The sequence below is a fragment of the Neophocaena asiaeorientalis genome, unplaced genomic scaffold (assembly GCF_003031525.2).
Source record: "Neophocaena asiaeorientalis asiaeorientalis breed wild unplaced genomic scaffold, Neophocaena_asiaeorientalis_V1.1 scaffold280, whole genome shotgun sequence".
NCBI lineage: Eukaryota > Metazoa > Chordata > Mammalia > Artiodactyla > Phocoenidae > Neophocaena > Neophocaena asiaeorientalis.
This window is the reverse complement of record NW_020185321.1, coordinates 1032101-1055084: the sequence shown is the minus strand read 5'-3', so window position 1 is coordinate 1055084 and position 22984 is coordinate 1032101. Positions and strand designations below refer to the sequence as shown.

Below are 22984 nucleotides of genomic sequence, written 5' to 3'. Positions count from 1 at the left end.
ATTTTGTAAATAAGAGGACCACCAGCCCAGGTTCTGAGCAGAGGACTCCAGGTCACCTCCGGACTGTGCGCTCCAGCCTGGGAGAAGCTATGCCTGCCTCATCAAATAGTGGCTATGTGCTCCTCTTTCCCTCCTACGAGCAGCTGAAGGTTTCCTCTGGACACATCATATTCCCATCTGGGGATCTCTTTCTCTGAATGAAAAGGTCACGCTGTCTCTAGACCAATGACATGGATCTAGAGGAAGACTCACTCCCCTTCGATGTAAAGGTACAAATGGCTTCAGGCACCATTTCCCACTTCTTGAAGTCAATCCCCGTGTTAGGCTTGGATTCACTTCAGCCACTGCTATTTGGACATCTCACCGGAGACTAGGGGACCCTCAGTGGGATGGGCACCGTGGACGGGGTACTTCCGGGCTGACCTAGAAGTCCAGTGCCAGTTGGAGAAGAGGCAGCCCCTGAAGCTGAGGGGGTGTCTGTGGGGCTTGTGGTAGGAGAGCCTGATGAGGAACTCAAGATCCTGGCCCACGGGTTGATGTAAACCTGGGGGGAGGGCCCTGCAGTGAGAGTTGGCAGAGGTGCCTACAGGTACTGGATGAGACTCGGGTTGCATTTCAAAAGTGCACCTGGAAACGATTAAGTGCATCTGGCAAAGGGTTTGTAGAGCATGCATGGGCATCCATCAGCAGGAGATACAGAGAGAAAATGTAGACCTTCCCTCCAGGCCCGGGTGGAGCAGGGACTGCCTTTCTTGGCTGACTGCAGGGATGCTCGGAAGATGTGTGTAGATTTCCAAGGGACACACACTTGAAATGCTCACTGCAGCAGTGGTTGTCAGACTGTACTGAGCATTGAATCCCCAGGAGAGTATAAAACACCAGTTCTGGGACCTAAGGCAGAGCAGTTCTGATTCCCTGGGTCTGGGGTGGGTCCAGAAGTGGGTGCTTCTAGTAAGTGCCCCTGATGATTCTGATGCTAAAACTCTAGACATTACATTTTGAAAAACCAAAGTGGAACAGCTTGGGGAGCTTTCAAAAGTGCTGATACCTGGTCCCACTTCCACCTCCAGAAATTCTGAGTTCCCGGGACAGACTGGGCTCTGGGGTCTTTCAAAGGCCCCCACGTGACCCTCTGTGGCGCCTGTGTGGGGAACCACTACATAGAGCCTCCCTGGGAAGTACTCTTTTAGGTCGGTACCGTGGAACAGTGTAGCAGGGAAGCTAGTCTGGACCTCTGGACCCCAGGAGGCATCTGGAGAGTCTGGACTGGGGACAGAGAACCTGTGTTATTTTTGCTCCACTGGGCATTCCTATCTTGGGACCTTTGCTTCCCCGACCTATAATGCGGCAAGTCGGAGCACATGTTCTCTATGGCATCATGTCAACTCTAAAAGTCATGTCAAGGGCTAAACAAAGTCTCCTGAATGATGCCAGAGGCATACGTGTCCATACATGTATGTACCCGCACACCCGGAAACACATGGATTTGTTCACACAGTCTCTATTGAATGAGCACCCCCTACCCCCCAAGTACTGCTCTTGGTGCTGGGAATTGAGTGAAGAACCAAAGAGACGAGGCCCCTACTCTCACGGCTTTGAGAGGACACATATCATAGGATCATTAAAGAAAGAGGTGCACACACACATACCACACATCATACATACACACAACATACATTACAAACACACACACCACACATCACACACCACACATCACACACATACACACGCACAATCACACACACCACACACACACTACACATCACATACACACACACACCACATACACACAAACACCACACACATCACACATCACACACACTACACACCACATACATACCACACACCACAAACACACAAACACCACACATCATACACACATCACACACACACACACCACACATCACACACACACATCACATACACACCACACACCACATACACACCACACACATCACACACACATCACACACACTACACATCACACCACACACACACCACATACACACAAACACTACACATCACACACACAACACATTACATACATACCACACGCACACCACACACCACACACACATACAACATACATTACAAACACACACACACCAAACATCACACACATGCACCACACATCACATACTCACCACACACACACACCACACATCACACACACACATACACACCACACACACACCACACACACATCACACATCACACACACACATACACACCACACACACACATCACACATCACACACACATACACACCACACACACATCACACATCACACACACACATCACACACACACATCACACACACCCCACACATCACATACACACACACACATACACACCATACATCACATACACACCACACACATCACACATCACACACACACATACACACCACACACACACATCACACATCACACACACATACACACCACACACACATCACACATCACACACACACATCACACACACACATCACACATCACACACACATACACACCACACACACATCACACATCACACACACATACACACCACACACACATCACACATCACACACACATACACACCACACACACATCACACATCACACACACATACACACCACACACACATCACACATCACACACACATACACACCACACACACATCACACATCACACACACATACACACCACACACACATCACACATCACACACACATACACACCACACACACATCACACATCACACACACATACACACCACACACACATCACACATCACACACACATACAACATACATTAGAAACACACACACACACCAAACATCACACACCCCCACACACACATCACACACACACATCACACACACACCCCACACATCACACACACACATACACACATCACACACACACATCACACACACACCCCACACATCACACACACACATACACACATCACACACACACATCACACACACACACACCAAACATCACACACCCACACACACACATCACACACACACATCACACATCACACACACACATCACACACACCCCACACATCACATACACACACACATACACACCATACATCACATACACACCACACACATCACACATCACACACGCATACAACATACATTAGAAACACACACACACACCAAACATCACACACCCCCACACACACATCACACACACACATCACACATCACACACACACATCACACACACCCCACACATCACATACACACACACATACACACCATACATCACATACACACACACACATCACAAACACACACCACACAGTGCAGGAGAGGACCTCTTCACTTGACCCACTGTTCTTTTAAAGTTAAAAACAGGTCTTGACCACCACTGTTCCAGGGAAAAGAGGCCACATCTGAGAAACAAGAATGGTTAATTCTTAGCATCTAAGCCTCCAAGGATCCAGGCCCTGGTAAATTCGGGGCCACTTAACGAGAGTCCTCAAGGATTATTTTGACTGCACAGGCTCTAGAAAGCCTTCCATGCACCGCCCGTGCACACACCCTGGAACAGCCCTCGCAGTGGTTTCTCCATGTGGTTCCACCTCCAAGTTCCTGAGAGGCTTTATTTGGGTGACTGCCCCCTACCACCCAATTCTCCAGATAAATGCTCCAGAGTGAGCTGCGTGGGATAAACCCACCTGCTTTGGATGTTTCGTTTTAAAAATGAACAAAAACCTGATTTTATTTTCTTTATAACCCCTAAATGATTTGGATAACCACTATCGTCCTCTGCCTTAAAGCCTTTCCTGGGCTTCATCAGGTACAGGGAAATGCTTTGGAGACCACCACTAGCCCCGGCTGGGGTGCGTTTCTGGTGGGCAGACCCAGGGGTGAGCACATCCCCCTGGGGAAGCCTGGCCACCCAAGGGTCTCGTTTCACTGGAAACAGTCCAGCTGTTTCCCAAGCAACCTCCCTGGAGGGCACATTTCAGAGCACTCAGGAGGCAAATGTCTCACAACAGTGGCCTGGACTGGGTGGGAAAAACCTGTCAGCACATTCAGCGGGCTCTGAGGTATGGTCAAGGTCTGCTCTTCGGTGTCGTCGACTGACAAACGCCGAGTCCTGTGCTAAGAGCTGCTTCTTAGTCAGCATCATCCCACCCAGCCCGCTCCCGCCCGGGCAGGGCTCTGCCTGAGACTCGGAAAGACGTTCTGTGCAGCCCCGTGGCCCAGACAACCTCAGACCCTGCCAGCGGCTCTGTCCTCAGACCCATAAGTGAGTCCAAATCTACTGGGGGGAATCGGACAGACTGCTCAAGGCTTTGCAGGGTGACATGAGCCCTCTGGTCACCTCCACGATGTTCGCATTCAATGTCTTTGCATCTGCCTGTTGCAGGAGCCATACTCTCAGATGCTTTCAGAGCTGAGCAGACGACGAGTGTGCGAAACAGCGGGGTGGGGGCCACCCACCTCTCCTGGAGGGCCACCGCCACCCAATGCCGCCAGCAGTGGACACAAGGACCTCGATCTAAGGAAAGCCTTGCTTCCAGATTTCTACATGCAATATCCCAGTTTTAAAATATTGGCACGTACTTAAAAACTTTTTCAAACACAGAGAGGGCCAAAGACCCTATTCTGCAGACCAGGTCTGGTCTATGAAACTTGTGTCTGGGAAAAGGATGACCAGTGTTGAGCCATTCACCTACCAAAGGAAGCAGGGAACCACAACAGTAGGTTTCTGTGGGGAAACTTCTCACAATATTCTAAAGGAATAAGAAGTGGGCCCAAACAATTCATTTCTAGAAAAGGGAGTTTTGCTAGAAAAGGCGTAATCAATTTAAAAAATCATCAGTTCATCACTCCATGGTCTAATGAAATTATTGGAACCATCTTACATTAAACCAGCTACCCACTGACACATGGCATAAGATGTATATTCAATCCTGGAATATCATTGATAACTTCTCCAAGTCGTTGTATCATAAATTTTAAGAACTATATGACCAAGTGGTTTAATTAGTTCATTGTACCTATTTTTACACGGTCATGTCTTTCATCATTCTGAGCCTCACTTTGCACTTGATATTCAAGGAAACCTCACTGTTCTGGGGAGTTATTCTGGAACTATTCAGAGCAAGTTCCCTATAGTGCTTCTCCAAAAATAACAGGGGGATTCATTTTATTCTCGTTGGAAATTCCTTTATCAAGCTTTTAAGAAGGGCTCCGTGTTTCTAACTTTCTCGTGTGTGTGTGTGTTAAAACCCCAAAAGTGTTTTCACTTTTAAGTTGGGTAACCTAATATTTTCCCGTATTTGCATCCTCTATTTGACATTTATTTAGTCTTTCTACATGTCTTTACTTAGTTAATACCAGGAGAGATAAATACGGTGGTGCCTCTGCAGAGAAGCTTCAGTACATTAATATAAATTGTACACTAATTCCCCCAAAGCATATATATGTTGTAAACCTGAAGACTTTTCACACAGCTGCTTATTGCTAAACAGTGCCTTGTCCAGAAGGGGACAATCTGTGTCTCTAATTGCTGTCACTGAAGCCGAGATTCATTATGTGACTTTCCCATTAAAATGTGAGCATTAATTTGTATAATGAAATATCGCCCACTGCAGTGTTCATTAGCCATGCCCTACTGTATACGGTACATTGTTAGCTACCTAGAAACTGTAGTTAATTTCACTAATGGATATTTCCCTACTTAGTGTTTGGTAGGAAATTTATACTGTAACGTTACCTCTTAAACTTTTAAGGAAATTTAAATTCAATCAATTATTTTCAACAAAAGTTTGGGATGTCATTAAGGCAGGAAAAGCAAGGATGGGGGACTGTGGAAGAAGGAAATGGGCTTTTAGTTCATCTTAGAAAAACGACAGAATTTTAATTCAAAACAAAAAGAAAAAAAGGAATCGTCTCCTTTCGGGCAAATGGGTCTTTTTGTTTTCTCATCATTACGCAGGTATCTGTCCCCCACTAAGAATAATTCAATGCTCTCCTTTTAGAAGAGGAAATGGGAAGAGCGCCCATTTTAACCAATCCTTTTCTGAACATTTATTCAATGTGCTTTTATAAATGTTGAAACAGCCTGGTTACCTCACCAGAAGAGGAGACGCAAACGCATCAAAGGTAAGCTGTGTGTGTATCAGGCTTAGGGTACCTAGCTTAGGCGGGCCGAACTTTCATTTCCACCCACATCCACAGACCAGTCGCTGCTTGGTTGAAAGGCAGTTTCCAAAAAGGCATCAGGAGTTTATCATCTCCACTATGCCAGCATCTAATTCCACCCCACTTTCCATGCCAGGGGTCAGGGGGCCTCCATCAGCCACAGTAGCCGTTTCCTTGCCCCACCGCCTCCCTAAGCTCATTGGGCTGGTGGGAAATGGAGGCAAGCGGGTCAAGGAGGCCTCAGGCCAGTCTGAGTTAGGGAGCAAGGAGGAGCCAGGGTGCACAGTACTTCCCTTTTAAATCGCTGGGAGGCTGCGTCCACACACCTTGTGGGTACAAGTCACTTCCTTTCCTCCAGCTGGTTATGGTGTGGACACACACTGTCAAAGAAATGTTGCATTAATTCCCTAAAACGAGCCAAAAATTCACCCAGAAAAGTAAAAATAGCAATACAATGCAGTGGTTAATAGAATGGAATTCTAAATTAGGCAGATCTGGATTATGACCTGTAATCAATGCTGGGCAACTCTGGGTGGGTAGCTTCACATCTCTGAGGCTCAGTTCCCTCCCCTTGCAAAGGGGACGGGGCGGGATAAGGGGCGATTTGGAACCTGGTCTCCAAAGTGCTGTGAGGATTAAGGGGCGAATAGTAATAATCCACAAGCAGCAAGCGGTGCTTGCACACGTGAGTGCACAGAGAGTGGTGACTACAGTTACTGTCATTGTTGTCGTTATACTATCCTCGTCGGCTGAATTCTTCTGTGGGCAGCCAGTTGCCGTCATGCTGTGTAGACAGCTTCAGTCATGAGGCAAGAAAACTCCCAGGCTGTGCCTTCCCCACAGGGAGGGCACACAACCCTTTGGAGGGGCTGCAGGAGAGAAGCCTTCTCACCTCCACAGTCCCCTTTGGCTCCATCAGGACAGAGGAGCCTCGGGTCTGGTGCCAAGAATGCAGGTGAGAGCCAAGGAGGGCACCCCGTGCATCCCACCTGGGCAGCGCTCAGCCGCTATATCACTGAGGCAGCACCCAGAAGGGTGGGCAGTGCTGGGCATGCCCCTCAGCCCACCCTGAGACCGCTGGAGAACCACGGCTGGCTTCCCTGTACAAATCTAGTCCATAAAGAGATGCCCAACTCAGGGCCAGACCAACACATGCAGCAAATCAAAACCAGATTAATAAACCGCTAGCATAGTTTGAGAGGGGAAAAAACTAATGAGATTTATTTTTAATTAGTCTCTGAACTTTAGTGCCTCCAAGTTTTCATGAGTGAGGTTGCTTATTATATTTCTCTAAAATGGCCTTCCTGAGACAACAGGCACCCCCTGGGAAACCTGACACACAGGTGGGTCATCACATGGGGTGTTACACCCTCCTGGGGCTTGTGGGGAATGCACACCCCTCCAGCCTTTCAGGAACTGATCAGCGCCTGCCTACCTCCTGCACAAAACAGACACACTGGACCCTTCAGAGTATCCCCAAGGTAGTACCTGGAGGAGGGGGTAGTGAGGGAACGGATGGAGTACATTTGCAGGCAGCCAATAAAGAAATGACTGGCTGGCCTCGGTCAGGGGCAACCTGGGGGCCTCCCTGCCTCCTGTTGCATGGTATGACTAAGTGTCTGCTGATGCATCTCTGAGATGGTTAATTTTATGCATCAGCTTGACAGGGCCAAGGGTTGCCCAGATATCTGGTCAAACACTATTCTGGATGTGTCTGTGAGGGTGTTTCTGGATGAGAGTAACATTTGAATAGTAGACTGAGAAAGCAGATTGCCCTCCCCAGTGTTGGGTGGGCCTCATCCAATCCGTGGAAGGCTTGAATAGAACAAATCTGAGTAAGGGAGCTCTCTCTTTGAGCTGGGACTCCATCTCAGACTGGGACTTATACCATCAGCCTTCCTGCTTCCCAGGCCTTTGGACTCAGACTGGAACTTATACCATCCACTCTCTGGGGCCTCCAGCTGACCAGCTGCAGATCATGGGACTTCTCACCCTCCATAATCAAGTGAGCCAATTCCTTATAATAAAGACCTCTCTCTTTCTCTCTGTCTCTCTCTATATATGTATATATATATTGACGTGTATATATGTACACAGATGTGTATATAGAGATATATATTTGTATATATATGTATATTTATAGATGTATGTATGTATATTGATGTATCTACATATGTATATGTATATAGATGTGTATATATTTATATAGAGATGTGTATATATTTGTATAGGGATGTGTATATATTTGTATATAGATGTGTATAGCTGTATATAGATGTGTATATATTTGTATAGAGATGTGTATATATTTGTATAGAGATGTGTATATATGTATATAGATATGTATGTATATGTATATAGATATGTATATATGTACATGTACATAGATGTGTACACACACACATGCACACACACACACACTGTTTCCCTGGAGAACCCTAACTGACAAAGTCTCCTTACTGACTGGCTCTGAATTCCAATCACCGGCAGCGTACTCTAGAAGACAAATCGCACACGTCCAGTGATTGGGTCCTAATCAGCCCAACTTTCAAATAGGAGAGAAGTTCAGCCTTCCCTGTGTGGGCAGCAATCAACGTCTGTCCTGCAGGAGCCGGAGAGGGGCAGCCCCTAGGATGTGAGGGTACTCTGGGTGCCTCCCCTCCATCACGCATGGACCTGGCTGGAGCTTGGGGGACAACAGAAACGTTCTTGCTACCTGCAGGCTCTGCCCAGCCCACAGGTGTTCAAAGCAACCTGACTGGTGCATCTGCTCAGAACCTCTCTAATAAACAGGTGTTGGGAGAAGAAGAGCAGTAACTGAGTTAATGTAGTGGAGTTAATAACGGAAAGTGTTTTTATCAGAGTTGATGCCATACGATCAAAACTTCCCATAGAGATGGAGTAGGACAGAAAGACACAGAGAATGTTCCACCTCATATCCTGACCAATTAAAATATATTTATTACACATTGGATTTTTAATGTGCTCGTATGGGTCCATTATAGAAAAACTTCAAAAGATGGCATCTTGGAAAACAACTCTTCTATTTTGGAGACTGCTGTCCTCTGGCCATGTCACCGGGAAATACAAAACCGCAAAGAGAAAGGGGAAGGCAGTACAGGACATCTCCACAACTGGGGCCCCTATTAACTCATTCATTAACAAACCACTTGATTTTGATTTTTAATTACACATAATCTACACTTTTATATTGTCATAATGGATGTATTACTTTGGTGATTTATAACGTGTAACACTTTCTGTTCTGTTCAGAAGCGCAAGCGTAAGCATTTTCCAACTTCTTTGTTCTTTGATAAAAGGAAATTGATCTTTATCTGGTTACCATTCTGCCTTTTAAACACTGCAAATTCTGTTTCCGAGGAGGGCTGGTGGTGTGATGTTTCCATGGCTTCTTTCATTTTTACCCTTATTCTGGGAAGTTTCTGGAATGCCTCTGTCCGTGGCCCTGTCTTGCTTCTCTCTGTGTCTCCAAAGACTATTGATCACAAACCTCGGAAGTTTGTGACGCAAAAGAAGCAGAAGTTTGGAAAAACATAATGCTTCTCAAGCTTTAAAACTTCTAAAAACAGTATCCATTTGTTTCTACCCAGGTTCAGCAAGACTTCTTTCTGCCAGCTTCAGTCCTGATTTACCAAGAATATTCTGTGGCGTTTCCACTCGAACCACAGGCAAGCTGATGGGGGTGGGGGCCCCCAGGGGCAGCAGAGTTCCTGGTTGGGAGGCACTGCCCCTTTCCTTCCAGACCCACACTCCCCGGCAGGGCCGGCCTCACCTGTTGTGAGCCATCATGCACCTGGGAAACCTGGCCCAGGAGCCTGTATCCACATCACGTGAAAGGGAAGTATCACAGCACCCGCCTGGCCAGGTCTCCACACTCCTGTAGGCAGTGAGACCGTGGGTGCCCTGGTGGACTGTCTCCCATGTCCTGATGGTCTGTGGGTCCCTCCCAACCACCACAACACTAGGGGACCCGGCTCCAACCTGGGGAGGAAAGTGGAAATTACCATGATCTGAGAAAGCTGAGCTGCCTCTCCTTGAGCCCCATCACTGGGAAGAGCTTACTGAGAAGGGGACATTGGTGCCAAACTCTGAAGGTGAGGGTGCAAGCTGGTGACCTATCTTACAGAGAAGTGCAAAGGCCCTGAGGCAGGAACTAAGGGACTCCTCATGAAGCTCCTGCGGAAAGGTCTTCCATCCATAACCAGGAATCTAGCACCTGCAGCCTGGCTGCCACGCTGTGGCTTCTGACCAGCTCACGTGTGCAGGGTGCCTTTCCCAAAGGACCACAGGTTCCCTAGGGAAGGGTCCACGTTCGCCACTGCACTTGTCCCCTCTGTGCTACCCGTCACAGGGCAGGCATTGCAGGAGTAGGGTCACTCACTTATTTGTTCTGTCATTCAACCTCTCAAATAAATGTACCATGCCCCCTGTAAGCTGCAGTTCACTGCAAGGTGCTCTTGTAGGCCCCGGGGTTCTACAGCAATTAAATAGATGGATAATATTACACCTTCACATTCTACTTGGTGGAAGACAGACAACACAGAAGGAAATGAACAACTGAACTGAACAAGGTAATTTCAGAAGGTGTTAAGTCTATGGAGAAAATAAAGCGGGGGCATGAGGGATATTTCAGGCAGGGTAGTCACGCAATCTCTCTGAAGAGGTCCCATGACGCTAAGCCCCCAGTGACCACCTGGAGGAAGAACATTCCAGGTGGAGGGGGCAGTAGGTGCAGAGGTCCTGCGGCAGAAGCAAGCACTCCGCGTTGGAGGAACAGGAAGAGGGCAATGGGGTCGCAGGGTGGTGATAAGGGTGAAGATGGGCAAGGTGGGTCAGGTCCCATGGACCCTGGGGAGGAGCAAGCTTGGCATGTAATTTTAGGAGACCCCTCTTTGCCCTGGGGTGACCCCATGAGAGAAGTGCTCCAGGACAGGGAGGGACAGTGGTGATGCCCAACTGCACCCAGGCTGAGAATAAAGACAGCAGCCCATCCCACTGCCACCTGTCCTCAGGGCTCCTCTGGGTGTCAGGGGGATTTGCAGGCACAGGTGAGGGTCCAGGTGAGGGCTCCTTGTCTTTAACCACATGCTGCACATGAGGCCCGTACACACTAAATATCCTTCACGACCCTAAGCTTTATTGATTCCTTGGGAAACAGACCACAATTATTTTTGAAGATAGATGGCATATTTGTCTATCCTCTGAAGCAGCTCACACTCCAATAGATAAAGTGTCAGGAGAAAAATCAAAGAAAATGGAGGTGTCCATATGTCAGAGAGAATTTTTTTTTGTATTGGCAATGTGCAAACAACTAGCAGAAAAGCTCACAAGAACCATGACCGAGAGATAAGACAGAGAGACCAAGAGAAGCCCTCACCTTGAGGGGCTCGGACAACGCCGTAACAGGGGAAATGACCACAGTGGTCCAGTGGCTTGGTTAAGAGCGTCTCGAGTTTTCTTTTGAGGAGACCCAGTGGAGAGCCGCCCACCCTCCTCTCCATCTATCCAGTCCCAGGTGTGGGCACGTAACCCCAGCTGGGCTAGAAGCTAGCCTGCCTTCAAAGACCTCCTACGTGCCCTTGTATATTTAGAGTTTGAGCTGGGTTCTCATCATCTGCACCTGAAAGACCCCTGGTCCATGTGAGGATGTGGGAGGTGCTACTTCAGTGCAGCAGAAGGATGCCATCAGCAAAATGTCACAGGGCCTCGGACAAAGCATCATCATCCCAGGCGTGGACCATGGGAGATCCATGTCCACATGTCCATGTGTCATTCAGGGGGGTGAGTATGGAGTAAAGAACTGGGTCGTTAGGGTCGGTTCAGACCCACACAATGGTGCACGGATAGACCCACAGAGGGTGGACCTAGGACAGGAGCATGGCAGCCCTGGACCTCCTCCTTCGAGCTGTGCACCTGGATCCCTCACCTGTGTGTATCCTCAGGTGGACCTTTAGGTGATGGGATGTCCGGAAGGTTTTCCCACAGTACGGGCAGTCCTTCATGGCCGAGCCCAGGCTCCTGTCTCGAAGCAGTGCGGGCTGCTGGACGCCGGCAGATCTCCCAGCCTCCTCTCCAATGTCTGCAATGGAGGAGAAATATTCTCACATCACTTCAGCACATGTCAGAAGTTGTTCGCACCAAAACTGCCAACACCACACAAGGCTAAACATGTCAATACTACACCTGTCTATTTTATTCTTTAAATCTGACAGAATGCTGACAATTCACGTATTCTTGTTATTCTCTTAAATTATTTCATCTTTCCTATCATGATTTTAAGCAGCATATGGTACCTTTATATTGAACTGAATTAAACAAGAAAAGAAACAGCTGTGTCAGCAGCTGGTTTGATTTCTTCTTTTGCTTAGCTCCTATTAAACATTTTTTTTCAAAAGTTTAAAAATGTTGGTGGTTGTTGAGTCTGATTAATTTATAATATGGACTAGCTGGAGAGTTTGCTATAGGATCAAAATCACATTTGCATTATATCAGGCAACAAATGAAAAAAAATGTGTCTCGGCTGAGTCCCCAAGACATGCAGACGTACAGCTATTTTGGGACAGGAAAGAAAATTATCCCAAACTGATCATTTCTTCCTTGTAGAGTCTTGCCTCCATCGCTGGCTGGTGTAATCTCATGAAAGGGAGAAGAAAAAGTATGGAAATGTGGTTCCACAATTAGCCCATGATAAACATATAGTGACATATTCAAAGTCATGTGCAGAAACTCAGCTGCAGAACTCCCATAAACTTAGAGCACTGCAGTTAAATCTTTGTGCAGTGACCTGAGAACTTCCTCTGTAAAGTATCAATACAAATGTTCCTTCCTGCTGTTATTTGTTATGTAACCCAAACCATTAGAAAATGGAATAAAATTTACATACGGCTGCCTTCTGCACAGAAATGATGGGACATAATAGTAAATAGAACTGTGAAAATATCTAGTGGCTGGAGGATATGTTACTGCAACACCCGAGGCCTGACATCACGTTGTCAAAGAGGCGACATCAGGGGAGCAGGGCAGGAGCTGGGACTCTGCATCTCGAGAAGGGGAGGCAAGCAAGCCTTCTCCTCTGGCCTCCCCGCAGGGCTGGAGGCTGCTTCCTGGCACATAACCCAAGCTCCTGAGGCTGGCAGGGTCCTGGCCGCAGCTTCCGGCCCACCCTCTAGGTCTCCTGGTAGATTTCACCATGAGAACAAGGGGACCTTCTGGGATAATAAGCAGACCTGTGAGTTCTGCAGAGAGCAAAAAAAAAACAAGATTTGTACCTTCCAAGCAATGGAAAATGCAAATTGCTTTTATTCTTCAACATCCATTCCTGGTGTTCTCTGCTCACAGCCAAAAGGGACAGACTTACAGGCCATGAACAAGATGAAGGCAGTCGCACTTAATTCTTATTTGGATGTTTGCTCGGTGCAACTGTGGAAACCCTTTGGCTTCGAGCGTCCTCTCTGAATTTGGACTGTGCACGATGGCATCATCATCCTAGAAATTTTCCTTGAAGGCTCACTTTTAATCCTATTCTCCACAGCTCTTCTAACCATCCTTGGAAGAGCTGTTCGAAAGGTCTAACTGCCCAGCTTTTTTTTTTTCCTCGTAATTTTACACAGGGAGGGGGACTCAGTTCATCCACATCTAGAACTCACTCGACCTAGCACTAGCTTTGTGGTTGTCCACATGACTGTGGAGAGACTACCAAAGATGGCTACTGGGCTGCTGATAAGGGAAAATAGGCGCAAGAGAGTGTTGCCAGGTCACGGCAAACAAATGTCCCACATGCAGTCCTAGCAGGAAGTCCCTGTCCGCAGGTCAAGTCCACCAGGGCTGCCACCACCTCTGTCTTAAAGAGCCAGTCTGTCGAGAGCCCAGGAGAACAATGGCCAGATGCCAGATGCCAATTCCAAGTCAACCGCATCCTAGTTATAAACAGCTGAGAGGCCATCTCTTACCCATCTCCCTCCACCACCCCCAAGCCACACCAACCCCAAACCTGTTGCATTTGCCCTCCCAGCATTGCTCATTCCTTTTGTGGGATCATGAGGTCAGCTTAAAATAACAACGAGCCTGATTAAAATCCTGCCCAAGTGCTCCCCGCAACAGGGTTAAGACGCCCTATTTAAGTTAGGAGGCCATGAGCTGTCCATTTGAATGATGAGCAGAACTAAGTGTTGACTTCAGGACAGGAGTAGGCAGGTGTGGGCTTTTGATGTTGCATCCCTGCCCGTCCTCGTGTCCCACGGTCTGCAGCTGAGCACCTTCCCCAGATCCTCCTCCGTCGGAGCCCCTGGGGAGCAGTCCAAGGCAGGGCTGTCCAACAGAAGAGAATAGAGAGCGTGGGGCACATACTTCCACTGCAGCTTTTGGTGAGCCCCGGCCCAGGGCACGATATAGATAAATAGACAGATAAGGCCACTGCCCTGCGCTCCCGCCGGCTTTACAGAAGGTGAGGATGAGCTATGTCTCACTATATGTCACTCTAAGCAACGGCCTGTATCTGTTTTCCTTTTATCTTTCTATCTTGGATATGTGTGGCCCAATAAAAAGAATGAATTTGTAAGATAAACAGCTTTCTTTGCAGATTTAAGAGTCTAATTTTCACTTTACACAGAATGTTTTTTCTGGTTTTGTTTTGTTTTGTTTTGTTTTTTTGGAGGGCCAGAAGGCCTATGGCGTTTACTCTTAGGCTAATCCAACTAGAAAAACAAACTTGAGCAACGATGAAGGGGAATTGTGGGTGGTCCCAGGAAGTGCCCGGAGAGGCTGAAAGCCAAGTACAGTCAGTCAGTGATGGCAGAGGAAGGCCCGCTGAGCCGCACACTCACAGGGCCTGTGTATGGGTCCCTGCCTACACCTGGATGGGTATCCAGGAACAAGGTGCGCTAAACCGAGCCCAGCCCCGCTGAGAACTCAAGGGGCTCACTCAGAGGGGAAGACGAGGCTGCTCTCTGATTCCTTCTCTACCCGCCCAGAGTGTAAAAGCACTAGCAGCTGTCCTTCTGCAAGGCTCCCCAGATGGAGTCCCGAGGCTCTGCCTGTGGCCACACACAGCTGGCCGGGGAAGAACCACGGGTCCTGCTTATGGACAGACCAGCCCTCCCCCAGCCCTTCCAGGAAACACACGACAGAAAGGAAGAGGCATTATAAAAATGACACCTGTGGTCCTTTGTCAGGCCGATTTTGGATTGGTATGAGCTTTTAAAAAAATTTTCCTTTTCCTAAAATCTGCAGTATCTCTTCCCTCTGATCAGACACGTTCTCTAAATGTGTTGAGGACGCTGAAGGTGGGCGTGTGAACAGAGGTCGGCCTCAGACCCACTGGCTGTTCCTCCTGCTTCTCTGTGAAAGGAGCGCTGCCAGCTCCTAGAGGCTGGGGTGTCCATGAGAGTTGGGGCATCTGGCTACAGGCAACACAGCCTCAGCCTGGGTGTGCTCTGGCTCTCATAGGATGGGGAAAGGGATGAGAAATAACTCCTGGGACCCCTGTTTCTTTTCTTGACCCCACTAAATAATATGGGATCTATTCTTCAGGAATGGATGTCTTATATATGGCGGTAGCAAATAATATTCCAGAGGAACATAGACTATACATGCAACCCTTCCCAAGTTTCAGCCTAGAACAGGTGAATTGTAGTAGGTATCAAAAACTCTGCAAGCTTTCTCCTGTTCCTACAAGCTGAGAGTGGTTAGATAAAAAAGAGGACATGGATCCAATCATTTCAGGTTTTGTTTCAAGAATTTAGGAGGTTTCTCAAAAAACTAAAAATAGAACTACTGTTATGACCCAGCAATTGCATTCCTGGGTATATATCCAAAAGAAACAAAAACACTAATTGGAAAAGATACATGCACCCCAATGTTCATAGCAGCATTGTTTACAATTGCCAAGATATGGAAGCAATCTAAGTGTCCATCAACAGATGAATGGATAAAGAAGATGTGACACACACACACATGTATATATATAATGGAATACTACTCGGCCATAAAAAAAGAATGAAATTTTGCCATCTGCAAAAACATGGATGGACCTGGAGGGTATTATGCTAAGTGAAATAAGTCAGACAGAGAAAGACAAATACTGTATGTTATCACTTACATGAGGAATCTAAAAAATACAACAAACTACTGATTATAAAAGAAAAAGAAACAGACTCACAGATATAAAGAACAAATCAGTGGTTACCAGTGGGGAGGGGAAGAGGGAAGGGCAACATAGGGGTAGGGAACTAAGAGGTATAAACTATTAGGTATAAAATAAGCTACAAGGATATATTGTATAACACGGGGAATAGAGCCAATATTTTATAATCGCTATAAATGGAGCATAACCTTTAAAATTTGTGAATCACTATACTGTACACCTTATATATAATAGATATAACATATAATATTGTACTTCAACTATACTTCAATTAAAAAAAGATATATTATTTGGGGGTGGGGGACATCAGACAACTGACCTTCCTAATTTTGTCATCTCAAGGTCAGAAACCATGCCTCCTACATTTCCATTTGCTGCTTCTAAGCCTCTGAGTGTATAGCAAGGTTGGCCTAGGCCAAGGTGACATTAAGGTTCATTACCTTCCCTGAGAATTCACAGAGGGAGGGTAGGAGGGAGTTTCTATAGCTGTGGGCTGAAGGAGGGGCTGGGGGACTAAAATTGGTCCTGGAGGGCTTCCCTGGTGGCGCAGTGGTTGAGAGTCCGCCTACCGATGCAAGGGACGCGGGTTCGTGCCCCGGTCCGGGAAGATCCCACATGCCGCGGAGCGGCTGGGCCCGTGAGCCATGGCCGCTGCGCCTGCGCGTCCGGAGCCTGTGCTCCGCAACGGGAGAGGCCACAACAGTGAGAGGCCCACGTATCACAAGAAAAAAAAAAAAAAAAAGGTCATGGATCATCAACCGCCACAAACTGGCAGAGTCCTGGATAGACAAAGAATCGATGCTTAGAAAGAAAGACAACTAGCTTCTCAAAAGTTAACGCCTAGACACACACACAATACCATCAGCAGCTGTCTGAATCCATCCCTGAGACTGGCTACCTTGTACACAAATATGATTTGAATCTATGGGTGCCTCATTATATGTCTAACCTTACTCACATATTGGTTTGGAATTTAAATACTTGGTTTATGAAATAATTTTGTATTTTAAGGGTAGATTTTCCCCCAGTTTATCTTTAAACACTGAGCTTCCTCGGTACCTCTTTAAAATAGTCTTGTTTGCAAAGAAGGCTGCCTCAGGAGTCAGAATCTTTTGCTTCTGGGTCCCCGGGGCCTGGCTGTCCTCAGGCAAATCCTTTCACCCCACCCCAGCTGGACTTACTGGCCCTTCCCCTCGGCTCCCTGTAATCCTGCGATGCTGGAAGAGCCCCAAGCCCACTGCAGGCTGTCTTCACCCTCTTTGTGGCCTTTCCTTCACCCACCCTAGCCCAATCTAAGCCAAATAAGCAACAGGGATGGCTCTTAGAGATATGGGAGGAAACGACCATGAAAGGGATAGTACGTGCTCCTATGTATTCCACGAGAGCCTACTTTTCCCAACTGCCTTTGCGCTAAGTTGAGACCACTGACTAGTCCAGCCAATGGCTGGAAGCGATGCAGAGGAGAGAGAGTGTGCCCCTTACTGTCTCCCTCTCCTCCCTGGCCACCCTGCCCTTGCAACACAAAGGTCGAGGGGGCAGAATCGCAAAACAGAGGATGCCTCGATGGCTGCGTCACCAGATGGAGGGGGGCTGACCGAAGCCAGACTGCGCATGAATGAGAAAAAAATCTTGGTTCTGTTAAGTCATGGAGATTTGGAGAGCTGTCACAGTGGGAGGACTCAGGAACTAAGAAGTGTGAACCTTCTACTGGTGAGGTCTTCTGGGTTTATACCCAATCCTCTAGGTAGTCTTATTAATTCACAGAATGAGACAGAGAACAAGGTTCAGAGAGACCAAAAGAGGCAGAGTGGGACCAAAGAGAAAAAGTAAAGAGAGGTTTCTTTTAAAAGTGTGCACGTACTCTCAGTGCTCACCTCATCCTGCCGAGCAGCTTTACCCTTCACATGCCCAAAAGTACATTTTGGAAAGATTTTTATTAAAAGAAAATTGTGATGATGACGTTGGTGATGATGATGATGACGATAAGCCCATGCAGGGAATGGAGAGCTTTCCCAGCAACCTCAGATGGGTAAGGGAGCTGTCTGTATACCTGAGCATTTACTACTTTATGACATAAAAGGCCATGGTATTTTAATTTCTATGGAACTCCTACTATAACAGTAAACACGTTTTCCCAGATGAGTCGTGCAGTTCATTCTAAAAGTCTGTCTTGCGCAAAGAGCATCTCAAAAGCACAGATCTCATTTCATTAATGAAGGAAAAAACAATTTGTGGAGTCTAAAGTGTGACCATGACACCAAAAAATCACATCTTTATTAATATCTTTGCCCACATATACCAGTGTTTTAAGATCTTTTCAGGGGAGGAAAAGTAATACCTTGGAGGAAAAATCCAGAGGAATGTATAGTTCCTCTTAAAACCTTAACACTTTCTCTTATTTTAAAAACGGTAAAATAAACAGACTCAAAACAATGATTACTGTGGTAGAGGTTCCTGATGAAGAGTTCCCTTTATTTTTAGAAGTGATTTTAAATTAATGGTATGCATAAAAATTATAACATTACTGTAAACAATTGTACTTAACTCTTGGAACACATCAGTCATGCCTTGGGTCAGTGTTAATTTGGTGTCTCTGTTGTTTCATCAAAGTTCTCTGGTTTATGATGGCCATATATAGTCATGTTAAATAGTTAAGCATTAATATGGATTGGCAAAAGTATTTGTTTAAATAGAGAGTTATTTTAGAAAAGGATGACCACTTGTGAAAAGGCAACAGCCAGCTTCCCTGTGGGTTCTTAGAACCGGGGACCACGCTGGGCTCACTGGCAAGGCCCGAGCTCGTGACAGATCTCAGGGAGCAGAGGTGAATGTCCTCCATCATCGCCTTCCTCACCTCTGACCCAAACTCAAAACTGTGTAGAGCTCCATTTGCTGTTAGCAAGATAGGATTTCTGGAATTGGGGAAATAGATCACTAAAAGGCTAAAATTTGGAGAAAAAATTATAAGATACTAGGATCTCAAAAAGCTTCTCTAAAGCAACATTTTGATGAGTTAAGTGAAAATGAATCAGAAACATATGGATTAAATTTCCCTTAAAATACACAAGGGCTTCAAAATCAAGCACCGCGGGCCAAATGTGTTTCTGGTTTTACCAAACCCAGAGCCATTTCTTAACTGTCAGGGGAGTGTTCCGAACCACCGTCCCCCCAACCCCATCCTCTGGTGACTGGGCCACCCATGGGGTCTCTTCCCTTTGGCATTGTGTGATGCTGCCCTTGACAACATCCTCTGTAATCCTTGGGTTGCCAGCTCTCCCAAGGCCCTCAGGGCCAGCTGTGGGTAGGCACTTATAGTCCACAGCCTGGGAACTGTGACCATGGACTCAGCAGGCAGGAATTGGGACTCACAGAATCAACCTTTGACAAGACATCTGGTGTGATGGGTCTCTTTGGGTTCTGCACACCCCTCTCTTCCCTCTGGCCTGGTGGGCAGGGATCCATCCCAGAAACTGTTCAGGTGAACCAGGGCAGAGCAGCATTACCTATGAACTGGCCTGGGTGACAAGAACCAGGCAGAAGGATGAGTCTGGAGAGGGACGGCCCGGGGGGCTGCCATCTCCTGGGAAAAGCCCGGTTATGTGCAGGGGAGGGAAGGCCACTGGCTCCATTGCTCTTTAGAATAACCCCCAGCACCTATGGTCTCCAACCCCCACCTAAGTGGCCCTCGCTGCTGCTCTGACCTCATCCCAACTCCTGACTCTACTCCAGCCCTCCATCTTCCTGTTTTCCTCAAGCCTTCCTGGCTGGTACACAACTTAGGGCTTTGTTCCTGATGCCTCATCCACCTGGAATTCTCTTCCCCCAGAATTCACACGGAGACTCTCACTCAGGCTTTAGTCCACAGGCCCTTTCTGGGAGAGGCGTCTCTGACCATACTGTCTGAAGGAATTCTCCCCGACTCTAGGTTCCAGGGGCGCTCTTTCTCTGGTTGGTCCTTCAAGCAACCCGTCTATCACCTACTGCAAATGCTAACTGACCTATGTATTTGTCTGCTTACCACCTGTCTCCCCCCAGACACAAGTTCCACGCAAACAGGGACTATTAATTACTGTTTGCTGTTATACCCCCAGCACATGGTAGGCACTCAGCTCATAGCAAGTGCTCCATACCGTACATACTTTAAAAAACTGTACATACTTTTTTCAAAATAAATAAAAGAATCAGAGGAGGCAAGCAAACTGAAATTCAGAGGCTAAGATCAGCTCCTGACTACAAGAAGGAAGCTGTTTTGAGTAGCCTGGGAGGAACTGGCCCCGGGTACCAGCAAAATGCCAGCAAAATACCAGAAATGCCCCAAAGTGCTCAGCACAGACCATCAGGGGCTGGAGCGTGATAACAGCAGTGGGGAAGGAGGTCAGGGGTGCCTGGGGAGGCTTCCTGAAGGAGGTGGCCTCGGGGTGTCTCCCGGGTCTCTCTCCATCCAGGTGGAAGGAACCACACACACACTCTAATCAGCAAGGTCACAAGTGAGCTTTTGAGAAGATGGGGGCGTGTTGTTGAGGAAACCTTCCACTATTTCATCTGCCCACTCCCTGGCTTAAAAGGAAGATGTCATTGCATTGGAAGAAATAGCCTCCCATATGCATAAAGAAACATTAATCAATAGAAAAGTATAACAAGACAGATACTTTAAAAGTAACCCATGCCCCAATTACTACTGTAATTATTGCAAAATATTTGTTTTGCTTTCCCTTCTTCGTAATTTAAATTACATGTTCCTTTCTTTAAAAAAAAAAAAAAAAAAAACTATAGACTACAGAAGACTCTACTTTCAGTAAAGCATAAATTCCCAAAAGATTTCTACATAATTTATTTTCTTAAAAGAACTATAGCTTTTAAGATCCTCTTAAGGTAATTTACAGCCCCCTCATTTATGGGTGGGGAGGGGGCTGGGGGAAGATTGGGGGAGCTCTCTTTGACTGTCGGGTATGTTTCAGGAATTCTTACTTAAATGACACTGAGAACAAGCTGGACCAATCATTTTAAGATGCACTTAGTCGGTCGCCACAACTTGTGGGGCTGAGTTTTCTTTTGGGAGTGGTGCACACTGAAAGGAGAAGGGATGATTTGGAGATAACGCTTCCCCCTGGAGACGTGTTTTGCCATATTCTTTTTTAAACAAAGAAGACATCTTAAGCACCTTGCAATATCTTTCATTTAATCGTTGGCAGAAGGCAAGTCCCTGATGAACACCGGCCTGTGTCTTTCTCTTTAACCAGCTGAGTGATCCAAGCTTTTAATATAGCCGTTCCAATTATTGTAAAAGTCATCTAGTACCTTATAACCACAAATATTGACAGTTTATTGCACAATACATTCCTGACATTTGAAGGTCACACCATACATAATACATACTCTTTTATAAAAGTGTCTGGAACAAAAAGATACATGATAAGCAATTACCTCTCCCGGCTTGTATGTATGTACAGTTCGGGGCTGACTAGAGGTTGCATGGGAGGCGCAGGCACCATTTTAAATAATCTATTAAGGCAGCATGGAGGCATTCACGATGGATAATTATGAAATGGCTCGTGGACACACTGCAGTCAGATTGGCTGGCCGGGCCGTGGGGTCTGGGCAATTTTCCTTGTCCGAGTTCGGGTCACAATGCCACTCCGCCATGGAGAGCCCTGCCTCACTTCACAATCGGATTTTCCCCCAAAGCCACTAAGCATAACAGAGTCACAATATGTTCCTGTTTTTCAGATTGGTCTGTCTGTGGCTGAAAGGAATTTAAAAAATCCACCAGGCCTGGTTCAGATGCGCCCCACCCCCAGCCTGCTGAGGTGCCCCAGAGGGGCACTGACCACAGCTCTCATCACACACACAGCCACACAGGCGTCCCAGGGCTGTAGCATCCACGGAGACCTGCAGCACAGGAGTATGTGGCTGTCAGGCACAGGTGCAAACCAGAGTGGGAAGAGTGGACCAAAAGACTCTCCTGATACTGAGGCCATGCGACATCTCCCAAGAACACTCTGAGAAGGGAGGCACCGCTCACTGCCCCTTATTCCGTTCCCACTTGTCCTTCCAGCTTACGTCTGACAGAAAGGTTCCAATCACAGATTAAGTGGAACAGATTTGCAATCAAAGGCTTCAGGTTAAAACCAAGTTCCAACAATTCTTAGGAGTGTAATCCTGGGCAAATTATATAACCTCTCTGAGGTTCATTCAGTTTCCTTATCTGCAAAACGGGGATAGTCATAACAATTCATTTAGCACGGTGCCTGGTGCAGGATATGCTCCAATTAATAGTAGCTTTTAACATGAATATTGCCAAGGGGACCCCCTGCAAGCAAGGATGGCTTGGGGAGGGAGGGCAGAGGCTTGTGGCTTTAATGCTCTCCCCACTCCACAAGCCCCAAGCGATGGGGCCTGACACCTGCACAAGGTCTAGAATGAGAAGGCATGCTCCCTTCCTGAAAAGTCTGGGTTGGAGAAGTTTCTCCAAAGCTCTGAAAACCCAGGCAATTCTCCCAAGTTAACAGTGAAAAACAATTCAGGCTGCAATTGAGCTTCGTGTAGATGACAATCTTTAATCACAGATGAAGTGGCAGGTCATTAGAATCTACACCAAAAAAGCTCCCTCTCAACGATACTAATGGCTGCAGTTTGGAAAAAATTATATATATATATATAT

At 46.9% G+C, this 22984-nt stretch overlaps 1 protein-coding gene across 1 annotated transcript in view; it reads right to left on the bottom strand.

Moving 5' to 3' along the window:
- The window catches only part of ZNF536 (zinc finger protein 536), a 97747-nt gene that overhangs the window by 11213 nt on the left and 63550 nt on the right, over positions 1–22984 (bottom strand). Inside the window, exon 2 of the mRNA XM_024734107.1 lies at positions 12109–12261. Within this exon, the coding sequence (XP_024589875.1) occupies positions 12109–12261 (153 nt within the window). The remainder of the gene's footprint in view (positions 1–12108; positions 12262–22984) is intronic.